Raw genomic sequence first — 23,963 nt, forward strand, 5'->3', positions numbered from 1 at the left:
TGTATATTTTGTGTTCAGAAGGATGCTGGAACAATTTTGAGTAACCGATTGCTATGGTTGTCTCAATCTGCAGTAGAAATAACTACCACTAAAATGTCGTAGGAGATAATTTTCAGCTGAAGGATGTAGAATCAAGATTGGAAAGGACCTCTAAGATCATCAAGTCTGACTGTCAATTCAAACACCACTATGTCACAAATTTCCATGTCAACACATCTGTTTAACACCTTCAGGAATGGTTACTCCACTTCCCTGGTAAGCCTGTTCCAATGCCTGACCACTCTTTCAGTTAAAGGCATTTTTCCTAATATCCAATGAAAACCTCCCCGGCACAACTTGAGGCTATTTGCTCTTGTCCCATCAGTACTTATATGGGAGAAGAGACTGACCCCCACTTAACTACAACCTCCTTCTGGGTACTTGTAGAGAGTGATAAGGTCTCTTCTCCAGACTAAACAATCCTAGTTCCCTCAGCTGCTCCTCATAAGATTTGATCTCTAAACCCTTCACCAGCTTCGTTGCTCTTCTCTAAGGGGCATGCTCCAGCAGCTGTGAAGGGCCCAAAACTTAACACGGTATTTGAAGCATGGCCTCACCAGTGCTGAATACAGGGATCACTCCCTACTCCTGCTAGCCAAACTATTCCTGATATAGGCCAGGATGCTACTGGCGCATCTTCAGCCAGCTGTCATCTGGCACTCCCAAGTCTTTCTCAGCCAGGCTGCTTTCTAGGCACTCTGCCCCAAGCCTGTAGCATTGCATGGGGTTGGTGTGACCCACGTGCAGCACCTGGCACTTGGCTGTTTTGAACCTCATGCAACTGACCTTGGATCATTGATCCAGCCTGTTCTGATCCCTCTGCAAAGCCTTCATACCTTCAAGCAAATCAGTGCTTCTGCACAATTTGGTGTCATCACTACTGTGTGCACAATACTTGTTTGTACCATCAGTAAGCTTCCAGAGAAGTGGCATCCAGCAGTTACTGTATTTGTAGATGAAGACTTAACTGCAATAGTAATCTATTTCACCTCAACCTACTGTCTCTTAAGTTTGCTACCATTTGATGTTTTCCTGTACCTCAAATCTGGACATTAACAGGTGTTGGGGGGAAGCTTCATAATTTAGAACAAATGTTCTCGAAGTTACAAAGGCTAGAGTATATTTATATATAGTCCTTAGTGCTGAAAACAGTATTCTAGACTGAAACAATAGCTAAATGTGATGTAATTAATTTAAAACACAAGACCTTTTAATGGCTGTATTTATAATTAATTTTTGATACATTCTGTTTTGTTTCCCCAGTCTTGTCCATCTGACAAGTGTAGATTTGTTCCTTACTTATTGTTGAGGCTATTTGCATCTTTAATTGGTAGGATCATTAATTCAAGAATAATGATACTTTAATCTTTCCCTGGATCTTGCTTGGTTTTTTTTAAATGCCATTCTCCTCTCTCTGTCTTTTTTTCTCTGTCATAAGGCACCCAATAATCTGGTTTACTGCTGTTGGATTCTCCCCCCCTCCCCCTTATGTTGGACTCTTTCCTAGCATGTTTCAGCAAGAGGCTCATTTGCACCAAGGTTTCTGGTGACCTTTTTATGCCCAATATGGAGAGTCACATTCTAGCCTGTAAGTCACATTTGCTGAGTGTCTTTTCTGCACAAGAGTTCTGTTTTGGTGTAGCATTATAAATGGAAATGTAGCACTTTAGACCTGGGTTTGTTTTTTTTAAAGCTGGCACCATAAGGATATGATCACACATCTACTTGCCTCTGAGAATTGCACTGAATGAGCAACTATTTCCATGGAAGTCACTGGGAAAAGAGGGAGCTAAGCAACTCTCATTAGCTGTTGAAATACGTAAACAATTTTGTCCCTTCCCCTAGACAGTGAGAAACACCTTGAACTGCTGACCATAGCACTTGTGAAATGAGGTATTGTTCTTAAAAAAATGCCATGTGATTTGGATATTGATAACATTTGACTGGCATTAGAAAAATTTGTGAATAATTCTGTTGGAGATTATTTTTCTTCTCCCAGTTGGGACTGCTAGCACAGTGCATGAATCTGGACCATCTTACCAAATATTAAAAGTTCCATTAAAAAGTTCTGCCTCAAAAGAATAAAGAGGTAACACATCATTGAACTATATTTGGATGTTGAATACTGTTTTGTGGTTTCTTTGACCTCAGGAAAGAATGTCTTTTTGTCTGTAATCTGTAAGTTTTCTTATCACCAAGTATAAACTTTCTGCTAAGCATGTTTCAGTGTTTCAAGTTCTGAAACACGGTGGCCTTGTCCAGTGAACATTTGCAAGAAGTCTTTGCAGCATGGGTGATTTCTGTCCTTGAGATTTATTTTTGATGATTTCATAAAGTTAGATCATTGAAATTAATCTCAGTGACCTTCAGTAATAATGTTTCTAAAATGTGCAGCAATTTTTAAAATTATTTTTTATCTTTGGGTATTTTTTTTGTTAGAATCAAAATAATGGCACTGAAGTCAACAAAAATACAGATGAAACATAAAATTGGATAAAACATATTAAATTACTTGTCTGTGTAGAGCAGTAGTGCCAAAGTAACAAGTGGTGTCATAAATGTATACTCCTGGACTAACAGTTTAAAACAAATTTCATCATGTTACTTTGCTTGGCTGTTACTGAGAGCGTAGCTCAGATCAGGAACTGAAAGTAAGTGGATGTGTAAATTTTGACCCACTTACTACATCTTAAAGTCATATGTTGTATATGGTAAAATGGAAAAGTTATGTATTTGTCACCACAGAAGTATTCTTCCTTCTCAGAGCTTCCTGCCAAGTTTAACCTTTTTATTGTGTGGGGTCATAGCTCCAGTTAAATCAGTCCTAGACATGCCAGTGTTAGCTATATAATTGTGCTTTGTTCTCTTCATAGTGACTGAAATCTGTGTTTTGGCAGGTGTGCTATTAACTTGAAGCTGATAAATGGGCCCTCCCTCTTGAAAATGCAGGAGTAACTGCTTCATTGCTGTGGTTCACTATGGTACAAATTAATTGTTGGAACTGGTTATATTTTTAGTTCTAAATGTTTGGGCAGTTTTGTGTTTGTGATTTTCTTTTCCAGTTAGGATTAGATGAGACTGTTCTTCCTGAAGCTAATTGCATTTATTTCCTCATGTATTACACAATAGGGGGAAAATTGTGGTTTTTGACTCATTACTGAATATTATGCTAATTGAGTCAGAAGAGCAGGTTTTCCCTTTCATGTTCTTGTCTTGAGAAAGAACTCTGCAAACTTGGTGTAGTGCTCTCATTTCAAAATAAGTATTTTGCCTTTGCTATTGAAGAAGATTATAGTTACTGGAAATGTACAGTTTTGAAGGGCTCTTCCTCGGGTACTGAAGAATCTACAAGGAATCCCTCTACCCCACAGAATTTTGAGAATTTTGGGGTTCTTTTCCTCCCAAGTTTTGTATTTTATTTGTATTTTATTTTAAAAGTGGGCTCAAACTGGGGGTTTTGTTATGGTCTTGGGTTTGGTTTTGAAACATTATTTTTAGGAAAAACATGTTTTAAAGCAACAAGACTCTTTACAATATTCTGTATAAAAGAAGGTAACAATTTAAGTTAGAATTACTTATGGAGTATAACCTATTAAAATTCCTCAGAGATGATGTTAAAGGAGTTCATGTTAATTGACAAGGTTCTGAGGGAACTCAGTGACTAACTTAACTGAGCCTATACAATCAAGAGTTAGTTTGCATTCAAAGCAGTAGGGTTCTTCCACGGGACAGAGAAGTGGTTTGGTTTTACTGGTTTTGTTCTCAGTTTGTTCACCTGGTCTTTTCAGTAGGAAACTCTATCAAAGATTATTTTATAATAGAAAATTTAGCAAAGGTGGATTCTATCTTTACATCTCTGACTGAAACTACAGGTAAAAAGCTTAGATCTGTTAATTCTGAAGTGTTGCTTGACTGGATACTGCAGGTGGTCTCTGCCTTCATTTAGCAGCTGCCTAATCAAGGAGGCTTCCCTACCCATCTCCAGGCATAGTTACTCTCTGCTTCTAAGTGTCAGCAGAATCTACTCCTCTCTTCTTGCATGGTCTGGGTTAAATGACCTGAGAGATCCATCAGAAAACTACTCTAAACTGTTTTATTTGCAGGCTTAATTTTCTGCAGAGCTATTTGGCCAATTGAGTCTCCTAAGACTACCCCATTGCTACCCCAATCAATGGCGGGGCGGGTGTGAGAAGAACTTAATACAAGTATTCTAGTGACAAAAAGCTCTTCTAGTCTTGGCTAGCATCAACGTACACCCTTATAATTCAGTTCAGTTAGTAAAGCTACCTTTAAAGGTAGAGTGGGTTTTTAATTTTATGTATATATGCATGTGTAAACTTTCTTGAAATGATATTTCTGTGCATTAACTGTTCTAATGTCAACACATCAAATGCACTAAAATGCTGAGCATAATACGTTGCAATCACAGAAAGTATGCCCACTATACAAAATAAATATGAATTGCATGGTTTTTAGGTTACATCTTGCTAAATTTATTTTACTAATGATAGGTAAATTAACTTGTTAATTCTGAAGGAAGGTAACCTCTGTCAGATCTTACCCCTGGATGCCATTCTTGAGATTATGAACCTCAGCTGCATTCCCCTGATGCACCATATATTGACTTTTTGCCAAAACTTCTTTTGCAATGTGAATATGGTGGCTTTAGTTTGCGTTTGCGTTCTGTTTTTCCAGGACTCGGAAGAAATTCCTTTTAAAAAGTGAAAAAACACTATGTCATAACAGAGGTTGTGGTTTTTAAGGAATGGGTGCACAGTCACTTTGTTTTGTAGTGATTGAAACCTGGAGAATATCAGGGGATATACCTGGGAACAATGACAGTTACAACCTAACTATTATTACTAGTTGTTCTTAGCATATCTGCCTAATCTGCCCACATGGTCACAGTTTTTATTGCATAGCTGCCTTTTAAAACCTAATACCAAACAAAGAAGAAAGGCTTATAAAGAATGTAATTATTTCAAATAAGTATGGAAGTTCCTGGTAAGTGCCACATAATTGAGTGTTTTGAGTTTTAAAGCTAAGTTTTAGTGTTGACTGATTTCTGTGTAATTGTAGAATTGTGGAAGAATTGCTGCAATGAGGTAATTTTTCTGAAATGGAGTATTTAAATAAGAGAACTAAGATTACTATTTTATCAAACGAAGAACTTGAGAATGCTTAGTGTACAGTCTGCTTTGGATGTTGTTTTTTTTTCTGATGCAACATCCAAACCTAGCATTTTCAGAATTTACTCTATAAATAATGAATACTTGAATGCATGTAAATGCATGATCTCTCTGGGACTTCCTCTTATGGCACAGCAGAAATTTCTGTTTTGCATTACAGAACTATCTGAACAGCAAGTGAAGCATAAATGTCAGGCAGTAAAGTAACTTGCAGCCTCTGCAGCCTGTGCCAATAGCTTGTTAAAACTGCTTCTTTCTCTCAAGTTTCCATTTGCCCAAAGTTGCTTTAATAATGGTTATTAAAGAAGTGAAGGGGAAGCAAAGAATGGTGATGCAAGGTGTGTTAAAGCTGTTGAAATCTTTCTTTCATTTTCCTCCAGATAGCCAGGTGACTCTCTGTTATACTCATGCTTTAGTGGCTTTCTTGTGTCACATCTCCTGCTATAGAATGTGTTTTTCTTACGTAGTTGATGTGTTTGCCAATTTTTGCCATCAAGGCCTTTTTATATCAAGTCTTGTCTTGTTTAGTCTTTCCAATTGGGAACGCTTTGTTCTGGATTTTTTTTATGTATATTGGCTGCTGTGAAGTAGGATTTCTGCCCCTCCCCCCCCCCCCCCCCCCCCCCCCTTTTTTTAAGACACATGTTTTTAGATACAGACATATAAGAACAAACTCTTGTTGAGTTCCTTGAAATTTAGTGTGAAAATTAAGAAATGCTTATGTGTCTGCTGAAAAGGGATGTAGATAAAGGAGCATACTATCCCTATCATAAAGCAGAGATGGGCCTCCTGCATATGTAGTCAGTCTATAAAGGATGAAATTCTCTTGTTGATGGTGAGCTGTAAACTTTATCTAGTGTGATAATAGCAGTCTGAGAGATACTGGCTGTAAAGATGAAGATAACAGTTAGTATTTTGAGAACCAATAGGAGAAAAGCAAGGTATTGTAGAAGTCCTGTATAGGCAGGTGTATCATCATTTATATGTATTGCTGAAGTTAATGTTTTCACTATGATAGTTAATCTGCTGTTTAAAAACTGGTCACAGCTTCTGCAAGCAGTGTTGAAATTTTAATTTCTAATTACAATCCTAGCCAAACAAGAGCTCCCAATAATGGAATTGGGTCTTTTAATATTGACAAGGTGTTGTATTTCATTAACTGAATATGCATTATTTCATAAGGTTGTATTCTTCCTGTTAGTTCCTAGGTAGAGAGGCAAGGTTGCTCAGCTAGTTTTGTTGAATGTTGGTTCAGTAAATTAACAGGAACTAGATTCTCTGGCAAAGCACTAGAGAGAGAGCGCGAGCTGACCGGGTGTGGGAGGGAAAGGAAGGACGACAGTAGCAGTATTGTCTGGATGATTTCTGCTTGGAAGTAGACATATATAGTACAACTTCTTCCCCCCCCCCCCCCCCCCCCCCCCCCCGGTATTTTTTAATTACTGTATCAGTGGTGGTAAATGTAGTGGGCAGTCTTACCTATATGACAGTAACTTAAATGGCTATGCTACTAAATCACTTACATTTGCAAAACCCATGGTAGTCAGCTCTTTAACCAAACTGTAAATAAAGTAGGAAGAAGCAATTGGCAGCAAATAGCTAACCTGGGAAAATACAAGTGTTTCACATTTTGGTAATAAGAAAACAGACAAAATAAAGAGGATATAGTAGAAGGTATAAAGAGGGTAGGAGAAACAGAAAGGACCTGAGTATTTCAGGATGGGTATAAGTGAAAAGATGTACTTGAATTCAGTACATCAAAACTATTAAAAAGGTCTTCTGTCCTTTGACTTGGCTTCTTTTATAATACCTTGTTTACTCAGATCACTGAAAAAGGTCACCTGAAAATGCTGAAATGCATTATGAAGTAAAACTGATTTTAACTGCATAAAGTTTTTGGATTTCCAGAAACCTTTCAGGTGAAATGTTGTATTAAATGGGAACTTAGAGATAGTTAAGACAGGAGAAAAGTAATCTTTCTATATTTAGCAATGAAAACTAAAACTGTAGGAAATAATCTGCATTTTAAAAGTAGCATTGAAGAGCTTAGTGTTAGGTGGAGTTTTCCTGAGTATGCTGCCAACTAAAAAGTCTGTCCAGGCTTCCCTCAAGCTTGCTTTAAATGCTGTTTCTTAAGCTACATGAGTTTGAAGAAATAAAAAGGCAAGAAGCTGAGCCATTTATTTAAAATTATACTTTAAACAAAATGCTTGAAATTTAAATTAATGCTTTTAGCTCCTCTATAGACTTTCAGCTTAGCCCTGGAGGTAGCAACGAGAGTGTAGTTCTGAACCTGTCCGAATCTGGTAGAAGAGGCATGCACCTCAGAAATCTGGTTTGTCTGGATACTCTCTTCCCCAATAAAATTTAAGCTTAAGATCACAAAAAAAGAATGGAGCAGAGAAGGCATCTCTTATCTGGATTTGGCCTGGCCTGGCCTGCCTCTTCATACATCACTAACCTCAGTGAGTGCAGTTGACTTCTTACTCTTTGCTCTCTGTAGCTCGAAGGGTGTGTTTCTGCCAGAGGGATGAGTTTGGAGATGGAGTGGTGGGAAAGAAACAAAACAGGAAAAGGAGAGAGGACTGAAAGCATTTGGGTGTGATTTTACTGGGACTTAAGTGTCCTTTTCAAGTTTAAATTCTGTGCCTTTCCTGACGAAGAACAGCTTGTATGGGTACAATAGGGGTTTGGTGGACAGATGTTGCTCTGTATGTTCTAATATGAGACTTGAGAAGTACCAGCTGAACCAGCAGGCCCAGTTGCACTGCAGTCCCAGGCAACAGTGTGATACTAGTTTTTTGAAAGTGTGCAGAACATACTATTGCACCACAGAATACTTGCAGTGTTCCATAGCATTAGTAGAAAAAGACTCCAATTTGTACGTATGATAATGCAGAAAGCAGGAAAGATTAACGGCATTACAGTTTCAGGAACCATTGGATTTGATGGAAGTATATGTTGAGAGTTGTGAATTTTTGAGTAAACCATGCTTTCCACTGCAGAGGGGGGCCAAGAGGGGGATGGGAGAAAAGAGACAGTATCTTGAAATCTGGTATGACATTCTACCCTGGTAGCTTCAGATCTAGAACTGAGTTTAATTGTGAGATGCCTGTAAGGTGGATCAGCCAGGAGAATATTTTCTTGGTAAGAACACTAATGCTGTAAGTGTGCATCCTGTTTCTAGATATGGCTAACTTCTGTTTTCATAACTTCCCTCAACCTTTGTTTAGCCTTGCAAAAAGGACAAGCTCTTCTGACTTTACAGGATCTTAACTGTTCTACCTCTATTTTCTACATCTACTTCAGTTGAAGTTCCTGTTGTTGAACAAATGGTTCAGTTCTAGTCACCAAGTATTTCATATGAGATCTTATGTTTTGTACAATTCTGTTGATGCTTCCCTGCTTCTACTAAAAAAACCCAAACCCTGCTGTGAAGCCTTTTACAATTGCATGAACTGCTCGTGCAACTAATTTGAGCTGGTTTCAGTTTTCCTTCTGTTAGCTAGAATAGCCAGACTTTTGTTCTTCTTTTACTTCTGCTTTATAACAATAGATTTTACAATTGATCCATTCCAACATTTTATGTTTTCTACTATGATGATCTTGTCTTCCTCAGAGGGCAGTGTCATCTGGCCATGCTATCAGTTCTTCAGTTGCACACTGTATTTTCACTCTGATTGCAAATTAGCAGGCAAAATACCTGGTTCCTAATAATGGCAAGTGATGGTTTGTCTTTGTCCTGATAAGTTGTCTTCTAAGATTTTTCCTGTACAAAACTGTATGGAATTTTTTGATTAATCCTTATTCTGTCTAAGTAAACTTCTTAAAAGGTGCTGACATCTGTTCAGGTCTGCTACCTTATCACTTTTTCTAAAAATCCTTCTGTGAGGACAAAATGGGATTAGCATGATGTGAGCGAATTGTAATACAACTGTCATAATTTTACTGTTTTTCTGTGCCTTCATGTCCTTAATTACAGTCCTTAATTAGTTTTCTTAACTCTATTCTGATATTTAAACTAATTTATGTAGGTGAGTAGAAATTCAGTTGTATCAAAGAATTGTCAGGGTTGGAAGGGACCACAAGGATCATCTAGTTCCAGGCCCCCTGCCGTGGGCAGAGACACCCTCCACTACACCAGGTTGCCAAGAGCCACATCCAGCCTGGCCTTAAAAACTTCCAGGGATGGGACTTCCACCATCTCCCCGGGCAACCTGTTCCAATGTCTCACCACCCTCATGGTGAAGAATTTCTTTAATCTAAATCTACCCTCCTGTAGCTTTCATCTATCCCCTACTCCTATCACTACTCAAAACCCTAAAAAGTACCACACCAGCTTTCTGGTAGCCCCCCTTCAGATACTGGAAGGCCACAATAAGGTCTCTTTGGAGAAGAGAGGGCTCTGAACTGAACCACCACAACTCTTTCTACCTGTCCTCACATGAGAGGTGCTCCAGCCCTCTGATCATCCTTGTGGCCCTTCTCTGGACACATTCCAGCATGTCCATATCTTTCTTGTAATGGGGATTCCAGAACTGGATGCAATACTCCAGGTGGTGTCTCACCAGAGTGGAGAGAGCCATACTCAATTTGCTGGCCTCACTTCTCTTGATGCAGCTCAGGATCTGATTGGCTTTCTGGGCTGCAAGTGCACGCTGCTGGCTCATGTTGGGCTTCTCATCCACCAACACCCCAAAGTCCTTATCTTCAGGGCTGCTCTCAAGCCAGTTGCTGCCCAGCCTATATTGGTGCTTAGAATTGCCCCGACCCACATGTGGGACACTGCACTTGGTCTTGTTGAACTTCATGAGGTTGTCATGGGCCCCCCTCTCCAGCCTGTCGAGGTCCCTCTGGATGGCCTCCCTTCTCTCCATTGTGTCTTGCGGCACCACAGAGCTTGGTGTCGTCAGCAAACTTGCTGAGGGTGCCCTCAATGCCACTGTCCATGTCACTGACAAAGATTTTGAACAAGACTGGTCCCAGTACTGATCTCTGAGGGACTCTGCTTGTCACTGGACTCCACTTGGACATGGACCCATTGACAGCCACTATTTGGGTGCAGCTGTCAAGCCAGTTCTTTATTGACCGAACAGTCCATCCATCATGCCCATACTGCAGCAGCTTGGAGACCAGGATGTCGTGTGGGACAGTGTCAAAGGCTTTGCTCAGGTCCAGAGAAATGACGTCAGTTGCTCGGCCTTTGTCTGTTAATGTTGTGACCTTGTCATAAAAGGCCACCAGGTTTGTCAGGCAGGATTTGCCCTTGGTGAAGGGATGTGGATTGTACCAAATCACCTCTTTGTTATTCTTCCGCCTCAGCAGTGCCTCCGGTATGATCTGCTCTATGATCCTGCTGGGCACAGAGGTGAGACTGACAAGCCTATAGTTCCCTGGATCATCCTTCTTTCCCTTTTTGAGAATGGGGGTTATGTTACCCCTTTTCCAGTCAGTGTGGACTTCACCAGGCTTCACCATGACTTTTAGAATATAATAGAGAGCAAGTTTAGTGACCTCGTCCACCAGTTCCCTCGGTACCCATGAGTGTATCCCATCAGTTCCCATGGAATTGTATATTCTTAGCTTCTTCAGATGGTCACAAACCTGATCTTCACTTACAAAAAGGGTAGTTTTCTCTTTGAATGTAGAGGTTATTTTTGCTGTCATAGAGTGCTGTAACTTTAGAGAGTCATAAAAATATTTGATAGTAGATTTACACTCCTTACCTCAGCCCTGCTCTAAGCGGGGTGTTTCAGATCTTCAGGCCAATTCCAACCTAAAGTATTTTATAATTCTCTAATGTCTTCTGTGAGCTGGGTGAGTAATACTTATATTTCCAAGTTCTTTTTAGTCACATTAGACAGATGAACAGTGAAAGATTATTTTTATTTTTTTTTAAGTTATATAGCTAAATGACATCTATAAGAAAGATACTGCTGTGAAAATACTCCTGATAGTTTTGCTGCACTGTCAAAAGTGTCCTGGGTTTTTAGGATGTGCATGATACCTACCAATCTCAAGACCACTTTGCTACACATGTTTTAATTTTTATCCCTGACAACTTTTTTTATTTTTTGTAATCTTTAACTTGCTGATTTGTATTTCATGGGGCTGTCGAAAATAACATGCGGCAATATTTACCTCTTCCCCAGCTCTAAATGGTTCTGGGCATACACTCTTACATAGGGTAATGCCTGATGCTTGACATCCAAACCTCTACTGCCACTATGTTAATAAATTTGCTTTCCCTTTGATCTCATTGCAGTAAGGCAGAGTCACAAAGGGAGGAGTGTCAAATTCAGAGTTGAGTTGAAAATGCTGTTACCAATAGGATTTCTTTCTGGCTGTAGTGCATGTAATGCTTGCATAACAATCCAAAGTGAAGTTTTATGTCAATTTCATTTAAAGTAGTCTCATTCTCTTAGATTTTGGTTCATTTGGAAACAATTGTAGTCTCTGGTTTTGCTTGAGTCAAAATAAATGAGGTGGGCATAGAATTTTCCCGTACTCCTGTGTTCCTAATCTATTATTTTTTTTTGGTAGATATGAGTTTATTTTCATATTTTTGGGCTATGTTTGCAAGAAGTACTCATGCAAGTATGAACTTCACTGTGTGGAAAATAAGTCTGAAAAATGTAAGCGTAAACCAAAAAGTGTATTTGAGCCCCAAAAGGACAATTAAAAAGATTTGAAAAGAAGTAGGGACTGAGTGAACAGGGTGGATAAGCATGAGATTGTAAAATGACTGCTCACAGGTTAGCAGCCTGCAAGGGCCTGGGAAGTCTGGAAGTGGCAGAAGGATGCTATAGTAAAGGTTGCTAGGCTGCTGCAAAGAAGCACTTCAGGGAGCACTGCTCAGCTATGCGGAGCATTTTTACTATCCTGCTGCTAAGTAATCACTGTATAGTATTGCTGTTTTCCTGGCTGCTGTCCGGAAAGGGAAGTTTGAACTGCTGAGAAACGTTGTCCCTTTCTAGGATGAAACTTGGTCACATGCCAGTTATTACCTTTTGCAAGACTGACTGTTTTTGGTTTCGGTCACATTGACTGACAAGGAATGCCAGGAATTCTGCTGAACATGTTTTAAATGGAATAGTAAACAATGGGTCTTTGATTCAAGTATAAAAACTCTTGCATAAATTTAAGTAGTAGTGGTGCTGACTGGTGAGCTTATGGGCTGTCTATACCATTGTGGCTTTAATTTCTTCTGCGCTGTTAAGAAGCCTACTGAAAACGGAATGCGGGTTCTATCTTCTTTTTTCATCTGGATTTGCAGCAAGATCATAAGTTTTGTTTCTCTATAAGAGATGGCAATTCTTCATCTGTTTGGGGTTTTTTAATTAATGCATTCCCTGTACTGCGTTTTAATGTACATATAGTTGGAAAACACGCATTTATATTTCTTATTTGTAATTTAACCTTTCATCTTTGTTTCAGGAGGTAATTTTAACAGAAAGTTTGATCTAAGAGTTACTGCTGCAGTGGCAGAGGAACTAAATATGAAATTGAAATGACAATGTGTAAATTACTATTCCTTCATGTCTTTTATCTTTTTCCTTGCAAGTTCTAACACAATAACCCATTTCTCTTTTAACATTACTTTAAGTTGTATTACAACTCTGCCAATACTGTTGTGCTATGAATAAACCATACACTGTAGGGCAAAACAGCAAAAAAACACCCCAGTTTACTCTTCAACGTCCGTGAAGGTGTAGTGGATATAACATAATGTGGGTTTGATCTAAGTCCAGTGTCCTCTTGCCAGCTGGGGACTCCCAAGGCAAGCTAATTCTCCTGGTATATAGTTTCCCAACTTGTAATGAATTGTGGCCCAGAAATTTATAGAATTTAAAGCCACATTTTGGATATAAATGCTGTTTATGAGATTGTCTTCATAAAGATGTCTTTGTGTAGGTATGTTTTAAATCTGTGTAAAATAATAGTAATCACATACTATGCCAAAATTCACCAGTGTTGTGTGAGCAGCTGCCATGTGTTTCTTAAATGCTAATTTTGCTCAATATTGTCCATTTCTTGTGTTGAGAAATGAACACTTGTTACCTACAGCTTTCTTCATTCCATAGATGGTGTTACACACTGTTCTCAGATGATTCTATGTTTCTTTTCTTGGGGAAGACTCCTTGTCTATTAACCAGTCCTTGTAGTTGCAGATATCCTGTTTTAAGCACCTTGATTGTGTCCTTCTCCATACCTTTTTCAGTTCTGTTAAAATACTTTGAGATGGGTAGGTTCCTGGATTGGGTTCAGTATTAAAGATTAAGTACAGTGGCATAATGCACCCCTCTTTGTCTAAGTATTTTATAGGAATTCTTGCCATTGGTTCTTGGTTTACTAGTGTTTTATTAATTCAGAACCTCATTGCAAAGTGAATACCTTTTTCATATCTCAGCCTGTCATCATCTTTGGAATATTAGGATTCTGAGCTTTCATAAACTTACATGCTTTGCTTTACATCTCTATGCAGTGTGTTTCTTGTGCTATTTTAGTGTCTACTTAGTTGCACAGAAAACTTATGGCACTGTAGGTATTTCTTGCTTTTATAGCTTAGAATAGCTTATAATTATCAAACCTTGTTGATATTCATAAAAAAATATTTTCATGGCATTATCCGTACAATGTGATTATTTACAGTGTGAGTCTTATGTGAAATTAGTAACAAGATTGGCTATTTCGATTCCTGTTGCATTAATTTACAAACTCAATCTTTTGCAGTTTTGTTACTAGAGAAGATGGAACATGATGACATTTGTAATAAAACTCTGAAGATTACAGACTTTGGTCTGGCGAGAGAGTGGCACAGAACAACCAAAATGAGTGCTGCAGGGACTTATGCGTGGATGGCTCCAGAAGTTATCAAGTCTTCAATGTTTTCTAAAGGAAGTGATATTTGGAGGTAAGAAAACCATGTTCTGTAGAACTATGTTGAGGGGTTTGGATGACCTTTTTTTTTTTTTTAATGTTTTCCTAGGTTATTTTCTCAAGATACAGCAAGTATAAGTGTTTTGAGAAACATACTCTTTTATCAGCATCTATTTAATTTGATGTACCCATCGATATTTATCACTTAAATGGGGTGAGGGAGAAGGAAAATAACACAATTTTATTATTTTTTAACTAAAGCAAGATCTTATAATATCAAAAAATCTGTTTAAGATACACAAGTATTTTATCTGGAGTTTTAATATAAAAAGCTCCTAATACATTAACATGATTGATCTCATGTTGGCATGTTTACTCTATATCAGATTATGCATAAAGAAGTGGGACCAGACAGTTATTGCCTTATATGTATGATAAACAAAACTTAATATTTGTCAAAGTTTTGGTTTGCAGCTTAAGTTTTATTGCTGCTTTTAGGAACCCAAAATATGATCATGTGTAAGAGTGGACATCAGGACAAAGCTTTTACATTTCTAGAGGTTTTCCTTTCAGTAGCTAGAGGAGAATGTATTCAGCAAAAAATGGTTTTAACTTGCTCTCTAATTTTAGAGGTGGGAAGCTGCCTTGTACATCTATGAATTTTTCATTATTGAAATTGTAGAAATACTATGGCTTTCAATACTGATGCTGGTTTTGAGTGATGTATAGTAGGATACATGTATTGCAGAAAGGTTATTTAAAGTTGAGTTTCAATGTAGTTCTCTTTTGTGAGTAGGGAAAAGCAATGATTGTGCAATAGGCTCTAAAAGCTGCAGTACCTCACCCTGAAAAGCCTGCATTTTCTTTCTTGTTGAAATGTTTTCTCTCTGAAGGATCCAAGATAGCTATTTGGGGAAGGAAGGGAGGACTTTAATCTGCTTTCTCATGCCTTCTTATGCATGTGCTGTGTTGTATAATTCTTAAGTAGGGTCCTATTTTGCTTAAATGTTTGATGTTCTGCAGTGTGAAGTAATACTTCTGGTATTCTCAGGATGATTCTGTATCTGCACTACTGTTTTGTGACACCCATTTCTCTTGTGTCTGGAACCAATTTTCAGTTTTGGTTTTTTTTTGTATCAGCCTGAGTTGATGCCCAGTTGAGAGACATCTTTGCTTCATTTCCCCCTCCCCCACACACCTTCTTTCCTTTTTTTTTTGTTCTTTTTTTTTTTTTCTTTGTGTGGTGGAGGTTGGGTGTAGGCGTATCCCTAATCAGCTGTATTCCGTGCTTAATTACAGGTCCTGTCCAGTCTTGTTGCTGTGATTTTTAGGTATCTGAGGGGGTATGCTTTGGTGCAATTATTTTGTATTCTGCTGCAACATTAGTTTACATTTTTGGAACCTACAGTATTTCTCTTCCTCGCCTTCTCTTCTGCACGCTTCTCTTGTAAAAATGTAAGTATTTAGCTCAATGGTGGACATCTAATAGGAGAGGTTTTTTTAAGTAGAAAGGCTGTGTTGTACAGAATAGTTTAGACCTTCTTGGCTTCTAAAGATTTTCTGCTTACTGCACTTTGATCTATTCTGTTGCTTATCTTTACTCATTCTTTTAAAGAAAAACAAATAATGAATATCATGGTTATAGGAGTGGGTTTTGTTCTTAAAAAGCATTCATGTTACAGATTGAGTCTCTGTAGGACAAGAACACAGTATGCTTCAGGAGAGTTATAAACTTCAGTTGCGCATACCAAGTGCTGAGTCTCCAAAAGAAATCTGCAGACCTCTTACTTCAAAAGAAAAAAGAGCAATTGAGGCTGTTAAAGTATACTCACAGATGGTCTTCCAGAATCAGTCAGTGCTCAAAAATGCTCTAGGAGTGTTCACAGAGAGCCTTCCTGGCTGCTTATTCTCAGGTGTCATCCCAGGTAGAACTGGTGCTTGCCAGGCCACGTGTATCTTTTTGATTTTCAAACTGAAGTTGCACCTACAGCACTTAATAATTGTTGGCATATGATACCAAATTCCCACTCAAGGATTCAATGTCTTCAGCCCTAACCTTCTATCAACCATCACACATTTCTCAATGCTATGTTAGTCTTAGTTTCATGTATTGAGGCTTAAAGTGCAAATATACCCACAGATTTCCAAGTGCTGATGGTGTACTTCAGCAGTGGTCTTTACACTAACATGTGCCTCCATTGTACAGCTCTTGGCAAAGCTAGCAAGCAGTTACTGTACGGCAGAATTAGCAGCTGCTTTTACCTGGCATGTTTGTGCAGTTTTGAACTCATTCATGTGGCTATGCTTTAGAAAAAGGATTGTAGAGCAAAATAAACTTTGAGGATTTTAGTTAGCTTTGTTTTTATGAGCTTTTACGATATGTTAAAACAAAGTTATTGCTGGAAATAGGTGTACTAAGACTTAAATCAAATTTGACAGCTGGAGAATAATTTTTAATAATTAAAATACTTGAAAGGAGATAGTTTTGAAAGCAGTAGTTTTCATGGTCTAAAAATATGTTATTCAAGCATATTATGCCTGGTTTTTTTTACCTTTTGCTGAAGATAGCTTTTTTAAAAAAAGCCATGTCCTTTTCTATTTCTTAGAAGCTCTGACTGTATGCATAGGACAGCTATGCGTGGGCTGGTTAAATTTTACACTTCTGTAGTTGAGAGGGTTAATAAGAAGTTGTTGGCCTAGATAACGATAGACTAGTACCTCCCAAAACCTCAAGAATGGCAGAACAGGAGTGTCTTTAGAGTTCCTCACCAGGTTTTCCTCTATAGTTCTGGCTTTTGATATTAAGACTGCTTTCATTAAAAGAGATGCTTTCAGGCTCTTGCTGAGTTGGTCTGTTTAAAATTTCACAACTACTTTCCTGGCACTGTTGAGAGCGACTTGGTATTATATGCTTGAAGTGTCAATATGACTAAAGGTAATAGTGTAACACAACTGTATATTAAAGATAATTTCTTCTTATTTATGTTTGTTGCTCTGCTTAACTTCAAAGTTCATGCTAAAGTATGTATAGAATATTCTGAACAGGGGAGTTCCTTGAATTAATAACAGTCTGTGCTTGCTGAGAGAGCATGGTATTGTTCAAGCAAATTTGTCTAAGCACACAGATGAGATGTAGTTCAGTAGAATTCTTCCATCACACACAAAATCTTCATGTAGTGCAGGAAGTATTTGGGTTATTGTCAGAGATAATACTGATTTAAAACAAAATTGGAATTCATTACTTTATCCTTTGAGTATACAAGCAAGTACAAGAATTAGACTGGAAAAAAATTGGGACGAAAATAAGACCACCAAGACTTTTCATTTTTAATCTTAGTGGAGGATAGACCATATTCCTAAGCTTTTGATTAACTGTTAGAATTTAATTAGTTTTCCAATATTTTATGATAGGTAAAGCTGCTTAGATGATCAGAATGTGAACAAAATACTGTTGATATTTGTGCTGATATTTTGTAATTTGCTGGTTTATTATAAATTGCTGTTGTATAATGCTGAATGACTTTTTCTCATTAATGACAGAATGATAGAAAAACTGAACTAGTGTGTGTTCACATTTGTGCATGAACATATTGTCTGTGTTCATGATCACTGGAAAAAGGGAAACTTCCTGACTGGAAAAGGGGAATCATAACCCCGTTCTCAAAAAGGGAAAGAAGGATGATCCAGGAAACTATAGGCCTGTTAGTCTCGCCTCTGTGCCCAGCAGGATCATAGCAGGGCCTCCAGTAGGATCTGCTCTGAGGCAGAAGAATAACAAAGAGGTGATTTGGTACAATCAACACAGCTTCACTAAGTGCAAATCCTGCCTGACAAACCCGGTAGCCTTCTATGACAAGGTCACAACATTAATAGAAAGGGGAGAGCAGCCAGCGTCCATTCTCTGGACCTGAGCAAAGCCTTTGACACTGTCCCACACGACATCCTGGTCTCCAAGCTGCTGCAGTATGGGTTTGATGGGTGGACCATTTGGTTGATAAAGAAATGGCTTGACAGCTGCACCCAAATAGTGGCTGTCAATGGGTCCATGTCCAAGTGGAGTCCAGTGACAAGCAGAGTCCCTCAGAGATCAGTACTGGGACCAGTCTTGTTTAACATCTTTGTTGGTGACGTGGACAGTGGCATTGAGTGCACCCTCAGCAGGTTTGCTGACAACACCAAGCTCTGTGGTGCAGCAGACACACTGCAGGGAAGGGATGGCATCCAGAGGGACCTCGACAGGCTGGAGAGGGGGGCCCATGACAACCTTATGAAGTTCAACAAGACCAAGTGCAGTGTCCTGCATGTGGGTCAGGGCAATCCCAAGCACCAATATAGGCTGGGCAGCAACTGGCTTGAGAGCAGCCCTGAAGAAAAGGATTTTGGGGTGTTGGTGGGTGAGAAGCTCAACATGAGCCAGCAGCGTGCACTTGCAGCCCAGAAAGCCAATCAGATCCTGAGCTGCATCAAGAGAAGTGAGGCTATCGGGTCAAGGGAGGCGATTTTTCCCCTCTACACCGCTTTCATGAGACACCACGTGGAGTACTGCGTCCACTTCTGGAATCCCCATTACAAGAAAGATATGGACATGCTGGAATATGTCCAGAGAAGGGCCACAAGGACCATCAGAGGGCTGGAGCACCTCTCATGTGAGGACAGGTAGAGAGAGCTGAGGTTGATCAATTTGGGGAAGAGAAGGCTCTGAGGAGACTTTATAATGTATCTGAAGGGGGCCTACAAGAAAGCTGGTGCGGGATTTTTTTAGGGTGTTGGGTAGTGATAGGGCTAGGGGGAATGGATCAAGGCTACAGGAGTGTAGATTTAGATTCGATGGTAGAAAGAAATTCTTCACCATGAGGGTGGTGAGACATTGGAACAGGTTGCCCAGGGAGGTGGTGGAAGCCCCATCCCTGGAAGTTTTTAAGGCCAGGCTGGATGTGGCTCTTGGCAACCTGGTGTAGTGGAGGGTGTCCCTGCCCATGGCAGGGGGTCTGGAACTAGATGATCCTTGTGGTCTCTACCAACCTTAATAATTCTGTAATTCTGGGATCACATCTGTTGTAGTTGAGGTGGTTTTTCCAGTACTAAGGGGTACGTAGTAAGGGATGGGGTGTATAGCTCTTATCTCCCCAGTACTGTATGCATTTCTTATTTAGAAGGGGTTAAGCCAATCCTGCAAAACTTGCATGTAGTTTCTTCACACATCTGAAGCAAAGGGTAAGAGAAATACTTTGTATTCTGTTTTTTTCCCCTTTGCCTGCTCACCTTACTGTTCAAAAGTAGCAGTAGTTTGTCAGTTGTATCCGTGTTCTACAGAGCATTGTTCCTTGGCAGATAGAGGGGACGGGGAGTACACCAAACCCACTTTGCTTTAGGCTGACGTAAAAGGAATAATTCCTTCCACAAAAATGACTGAAATCTACCTTTTTCAGCAGTGGTGGAATAGGAGTTGTAGAGCAACAGCAGCAAGCATGCAGTCCTAGCCCTTTGCAGGGGCCTGGAACATTTGAGCTTTTGAGCAAAGCGAGCATTGGGTGTACAGACTCAAAGAAAGTAAAAGCACCACCTCTTCTTCTGGAGTGGAGAGCATAGCAGAAATTCTTACAATTAATGTTGTTGCTATAGGAATACCTATGAGTCTTGATTTCTGTACCTGATTCTCAGAAAAGATCTCTTCATGCCACCAACTTTTACTGGAGACAGTATTGTGTTGTCCATGTATTGGGGTTTTCCCTAGTATGGAGAAATTTGTTCTTGCGTGTATTATTTGTCAACCTTGTTGCATCTTCTGTTGGAACTGAGAAGTGAACAGGCCTTTATGTAACACACAAGGAATTAGAAATATAAACTTCAAAACAAAGCTGGTTTTTTTCTGGTGTTCTATATTGCTGTTATTAAAGAAATAACAATATAAATGAGCATGTACATCCAGATATTATGTTGTGAAATGTTTGGAAAGGGGAATGGCCTGAATACACTGCTAAGGTTTTCTTTTGGAGCTTTTGTTGGTTGTGGTTTTGCTGGGGAGAAGGTTACTTGCTTTCCTGCCATTCAGACTTTTGACTGAGATTTGTATGATACTGGCATTTCTACAGAAGTGACTTCAGGCTACATTTTGAACAGGAGCATAAGCCAGTCTTAGGCTTCTGTTTGGTTAATTGCTATTAGTGGAAAGGTGCAAAATGACTGAAGTAGAGCAGGCTCTTAAAGGCATTCACCTTTGACATGTGAAAACCTCAGGAATTTCTGTACACAGTCAGACAGATACTTGTTGGTTCTTGAGTAAATAATGTGTCAGTAGTCAGAAAATAACTGTTTAAAAAAATTACCTTTTGTAGTTACGGAGTGTTGCTGTGGGAACTCCTTACAGGAGAAGTTCCTTACCGTGGCATTGATGGCCTTGCTGTGGCTTACGGAGTTGCTGTCAATAAGCTTACTTTGCCCATTCCATCCACCTGCCCTGAACCATTTGCAAAACTAATGAAAGGTATCTATCTTTTTTCTTCCTATGTATTTAAATAGTTATGTTTTGAGGGTATGTATCTTTTCTTGTAACAGTCATGGAGTTGCAAAATGAACAACTCATTTGATAATGTGCTGTGTACAGCATATTTTTTCTCTTTACATAGCAGTCTGGTGTGAACATTAAATGTTTTTCTGAGCAAGTCATACAGTATTACTGTGTACCACATAAGTTCTTCAGTAGTGACTGAGAACATTAATTTTTTTTGCTTTAATATTACTGATTTACATTCAAATTGCAGTAATTTTCATAAAGTACAGGATATACTACAGATCAATGCAAGATCAAGATTAAAATCCCAAGGGGAGGAACTGCAAATGCCTGTTTTCCTCCTTCTTTCTTCCTGAGAGTCAAAAATGTTTTGGAAACACTTGAAAAATAAACAAACATTGCTTGCTAAGGGCCATTTCCTTTTGATTATTACATTTCTGTACCTTTTATATGTATCCCTTCTGTGCAGTACTGCTAGTTTTGCCTATTTCAGGTCCCAATGATAGAGATGAGAGGAAAGAAATAAAACAAACCAAAAATACCCCAGAACTTAGTACAAAAACAGTCCTCTGAGTACAGGTAGGTAGATGTTACTTCTGTAGGCGGAAAAGGAACAAGACAAGCCTTGCAAGTAAAGAGGAGGCATTAGAACTTGAAGTATGATATTAAGTAATTTGAAATTCATGTAGTTCTCAAAGATTCAACGTACTATTAAAAAACTAATGGGATTTTGATAAATTCTAGAATGCTGGGAGCAGGACCCTCATATCCGACCATCGTTTGCCTTAATTCTTGAACAGCTTACTGCTATCGAAGGGGCAGTTATGACTGAAATGCCTCAAGAGTCTTTCCATTCTATGCAAGATGACTGGAAATTGGAAATTCAGCAGATATTCAATGAACTGAGGACCAAAGAAAAAGTAAGTTGATGTTTTTCTATTGCATGGCAGTGAAGGAAGGACTTGTGTACGTGTGATTTTTGTCATACAGCAATTTTGAACTTTTGAATTGTTACCAATAGAGTACTAGAAACCTGATTTTGTAGTGGAGATATGCTTGACAGGATAAACTACTCAAAAGAGAGGATTTACTCTGTTTAAAGCATTATTAAATCTGTCTATTCTTGTTGATGGAAGCACTATTCTTTAATTCCATGAATGTGTTTCTGGACAGTATTTTAAGGTAAACCTGTAACAGAAAAAATATTTCAATACTGGTTGCTTTTCCCCTGTATTCTGTAACAAAAACAAACAGTTCTCTATGCTGAAACTATATCTAGAAGTCCTTTGGTTCAAGTGAAATAGCTTGACAGAGAGTGTGATGTTATTGTAGTGTGTGAGGGTTATCCTATGAATGGCTCATTCAGGAAGTACAGGCAGTTGAAAAAAGGAATACATCCAAACCTGTCTCTCCAAAGACGACAGTTATAGAGCTGTAAAATGTGACACACAGGCTCTTTTAAAATGTGCTCTTTTTTTTTTTATATAATATTAGGTATTTGAATGCATAGTTTCACAATCATCTTATCTTTATAACCACTGCAGGTTTTCAGCTACAGCTAAGCATTCTCCTTGTAGAAAGGAACAGCTTTTCATCCACTTACATGATCATATCGTGGCTCATTTTCCAAAAATGGTGCTTTTCCCCATCCTCTTCCTGAACAGACTGGTAATATTGATCTCTTTCAGTATTGCAGTTTTGGAGATCATCTTAGTAGTATTAGTAAAGATCATCTTAGTAAAATCAATTAGCTGAAACTTGTACTGAGGAATCAGCAAAGTCAGTTTCTCTTGTTTGTTATCCAGATTCCTGTCACTGATCTTCTTTCCATATTCTCATACTATGATAGGCTTGCGCTAAATGTGTGCACCCTGTTCAATCTTTACCCTTTCTTTTAGATAGTTCAACTAGTTTTAAATTATCCCAAGGTTTATTTTTCTTCATACAATTTGATAAAGGTAATAGTTGGAATAAGCCAGGTGTGAGTCCCTGTTAGAAATGCTTCTAGTAGAAAGATTCCTTATTTGTGGGCCTTTCAGTATCATTATTGGACAGTATGTATTTGTTGTTGTTTTTCATGCAGTGGTAACAAATGAGGAAGAAGGGTATTGAAATGCAGTGACTTGTGAAGAAATCTTTGTAAAACCACAGTCACTTCCCTTTGACAAAAGCAGAAACTAAACTCTCATGTTGCAAGTCACTGTCAGTGGCCGTTGTTCCTCACTGCTTCTTACCAAGTGTCACAAATGGCTGTTCATGAACTGTTGGCTGGTGAGGTGTATGACATTACATGTCTACTGTTATACCAGAATTCATGGTATGATAATTTATTGATCACCACTAAGATTGTGGTATCATCAGCAATAATCTTATGTACTTCCTATATGCCTTATCTTCCGCCCTGTTTTTCCCTATTCCATTTTGGTTGACAGAGCTTGGTTAAATGTTCACTCTAGTCTCTGTCCTCCTTGTGGTGGGCATACAGGTTAGTATATCTGAGCTGTGTGTCTCTGTAGCTGTCAGATCTCTTCCAGATGGATTTTAGTTCTTCTAGAGAGATCAGAGGCTTTCATTTTTACTTCCTGTGGTCACTAGCTACTGTGTTTACTGGCCACAACCTGCCATAGCACATAAATCTTCTCTGTCCCTTCTCCCCCAGCATTTGCTCAAGGAACCATTTTCCCCTTTTTACTCAGGGAGCAGTTGTGACATGCATTCCCTTTCAGATATTTAAAAATTATTTATTTTCAGAAGCCATTAGTCCAGTATGAGACTTGAAATCGAAGAAAAATCTAAGTATAAGATTGAATAAGTTAGTGGAATGCTGTGGAAGAAGAGGCATTCTGTGGGTTGAAATTTCCCCCTGAACATTAACTTTGCCAGACCAGCTCAGTTGGAAGCAAATGAAAGCTGTATTTACAACCAAAACTACAATCTACAGCGGAATGCAATGAATATGTACAAAATACACAATATTTACAATTAACAAAAAGTATGAGAACCACTCTGGACAAGAAGACCAGGGAAGCTGTCCCTCTGCCCCCCACCCCTTGTCTAAAAGGGAGAAAGGAGCAGAGAAAAAGTAAGTAGCTGTTAGACTTCACCAAAACAATGCAGCCAAGGTCAAGCAGAAGCAGGTTGGTGTCCCTTCAGAGCGTGAAGCAAGCAGAGAAGAGATCAGAAGAGGAAAGATTGATTTGGTACAGCCAATCTTATAGCAGATATCTCTCCCATGAAATTGTTTAGAATTATCTTTGGGTTTCCTTTTTTACACCCAACAGTGATTTATTTACATTTTTCTACTTTTCTGCTCGAAATCTGTAACAAAATTTGAAGGTATAGCC

At 38.8% G+C, this 23,963-nt stretch overlaps 1 protein-coding gene across 1 annotated transcript in view; it reads left to right on the forward strand.

Moving 5' to 3' along the window:
* The window catches only part of MAP3K21 (mitogen-activated protein kinase kinase kinase 21), a 46,741-nt gene that overhangs the window by 6,568 nt on the left and 16,210 nt on the right, over positions 1-23,963 (forward strand). The window contains exons 2-4 of the mRNA XM_054162262.1: positions 13,962-14,142; positions 20,444-20,592; positions 21,364-21,539. Of these exons, the coding sequence (XP_054018237.1) occupies positions 13,962-14,142; positions 20,444-20,592; positions 21,364-21,539 (506 nt within the window). The remainder of the gene's footprint in view (positions 1-13,961; positions 14,143-20,443; positions 20,593-21,363; positions 21,540-23,963) is intronic.

The sequence above is a fragment of the Dryobates pubescens genome, chromosome 6, assembly GCF_014839835.1.
Source record: "Dryobates pubescens isolate bDryPub1 chromosome 6, bDryPub1.pri, whole genome shotgun sequence".
Lineage (NCBI taxonomy): Eukaryota > Metazoa > Chordata > Aves > Piciformes > Picidae > Dryobates > Dryobates pubescens.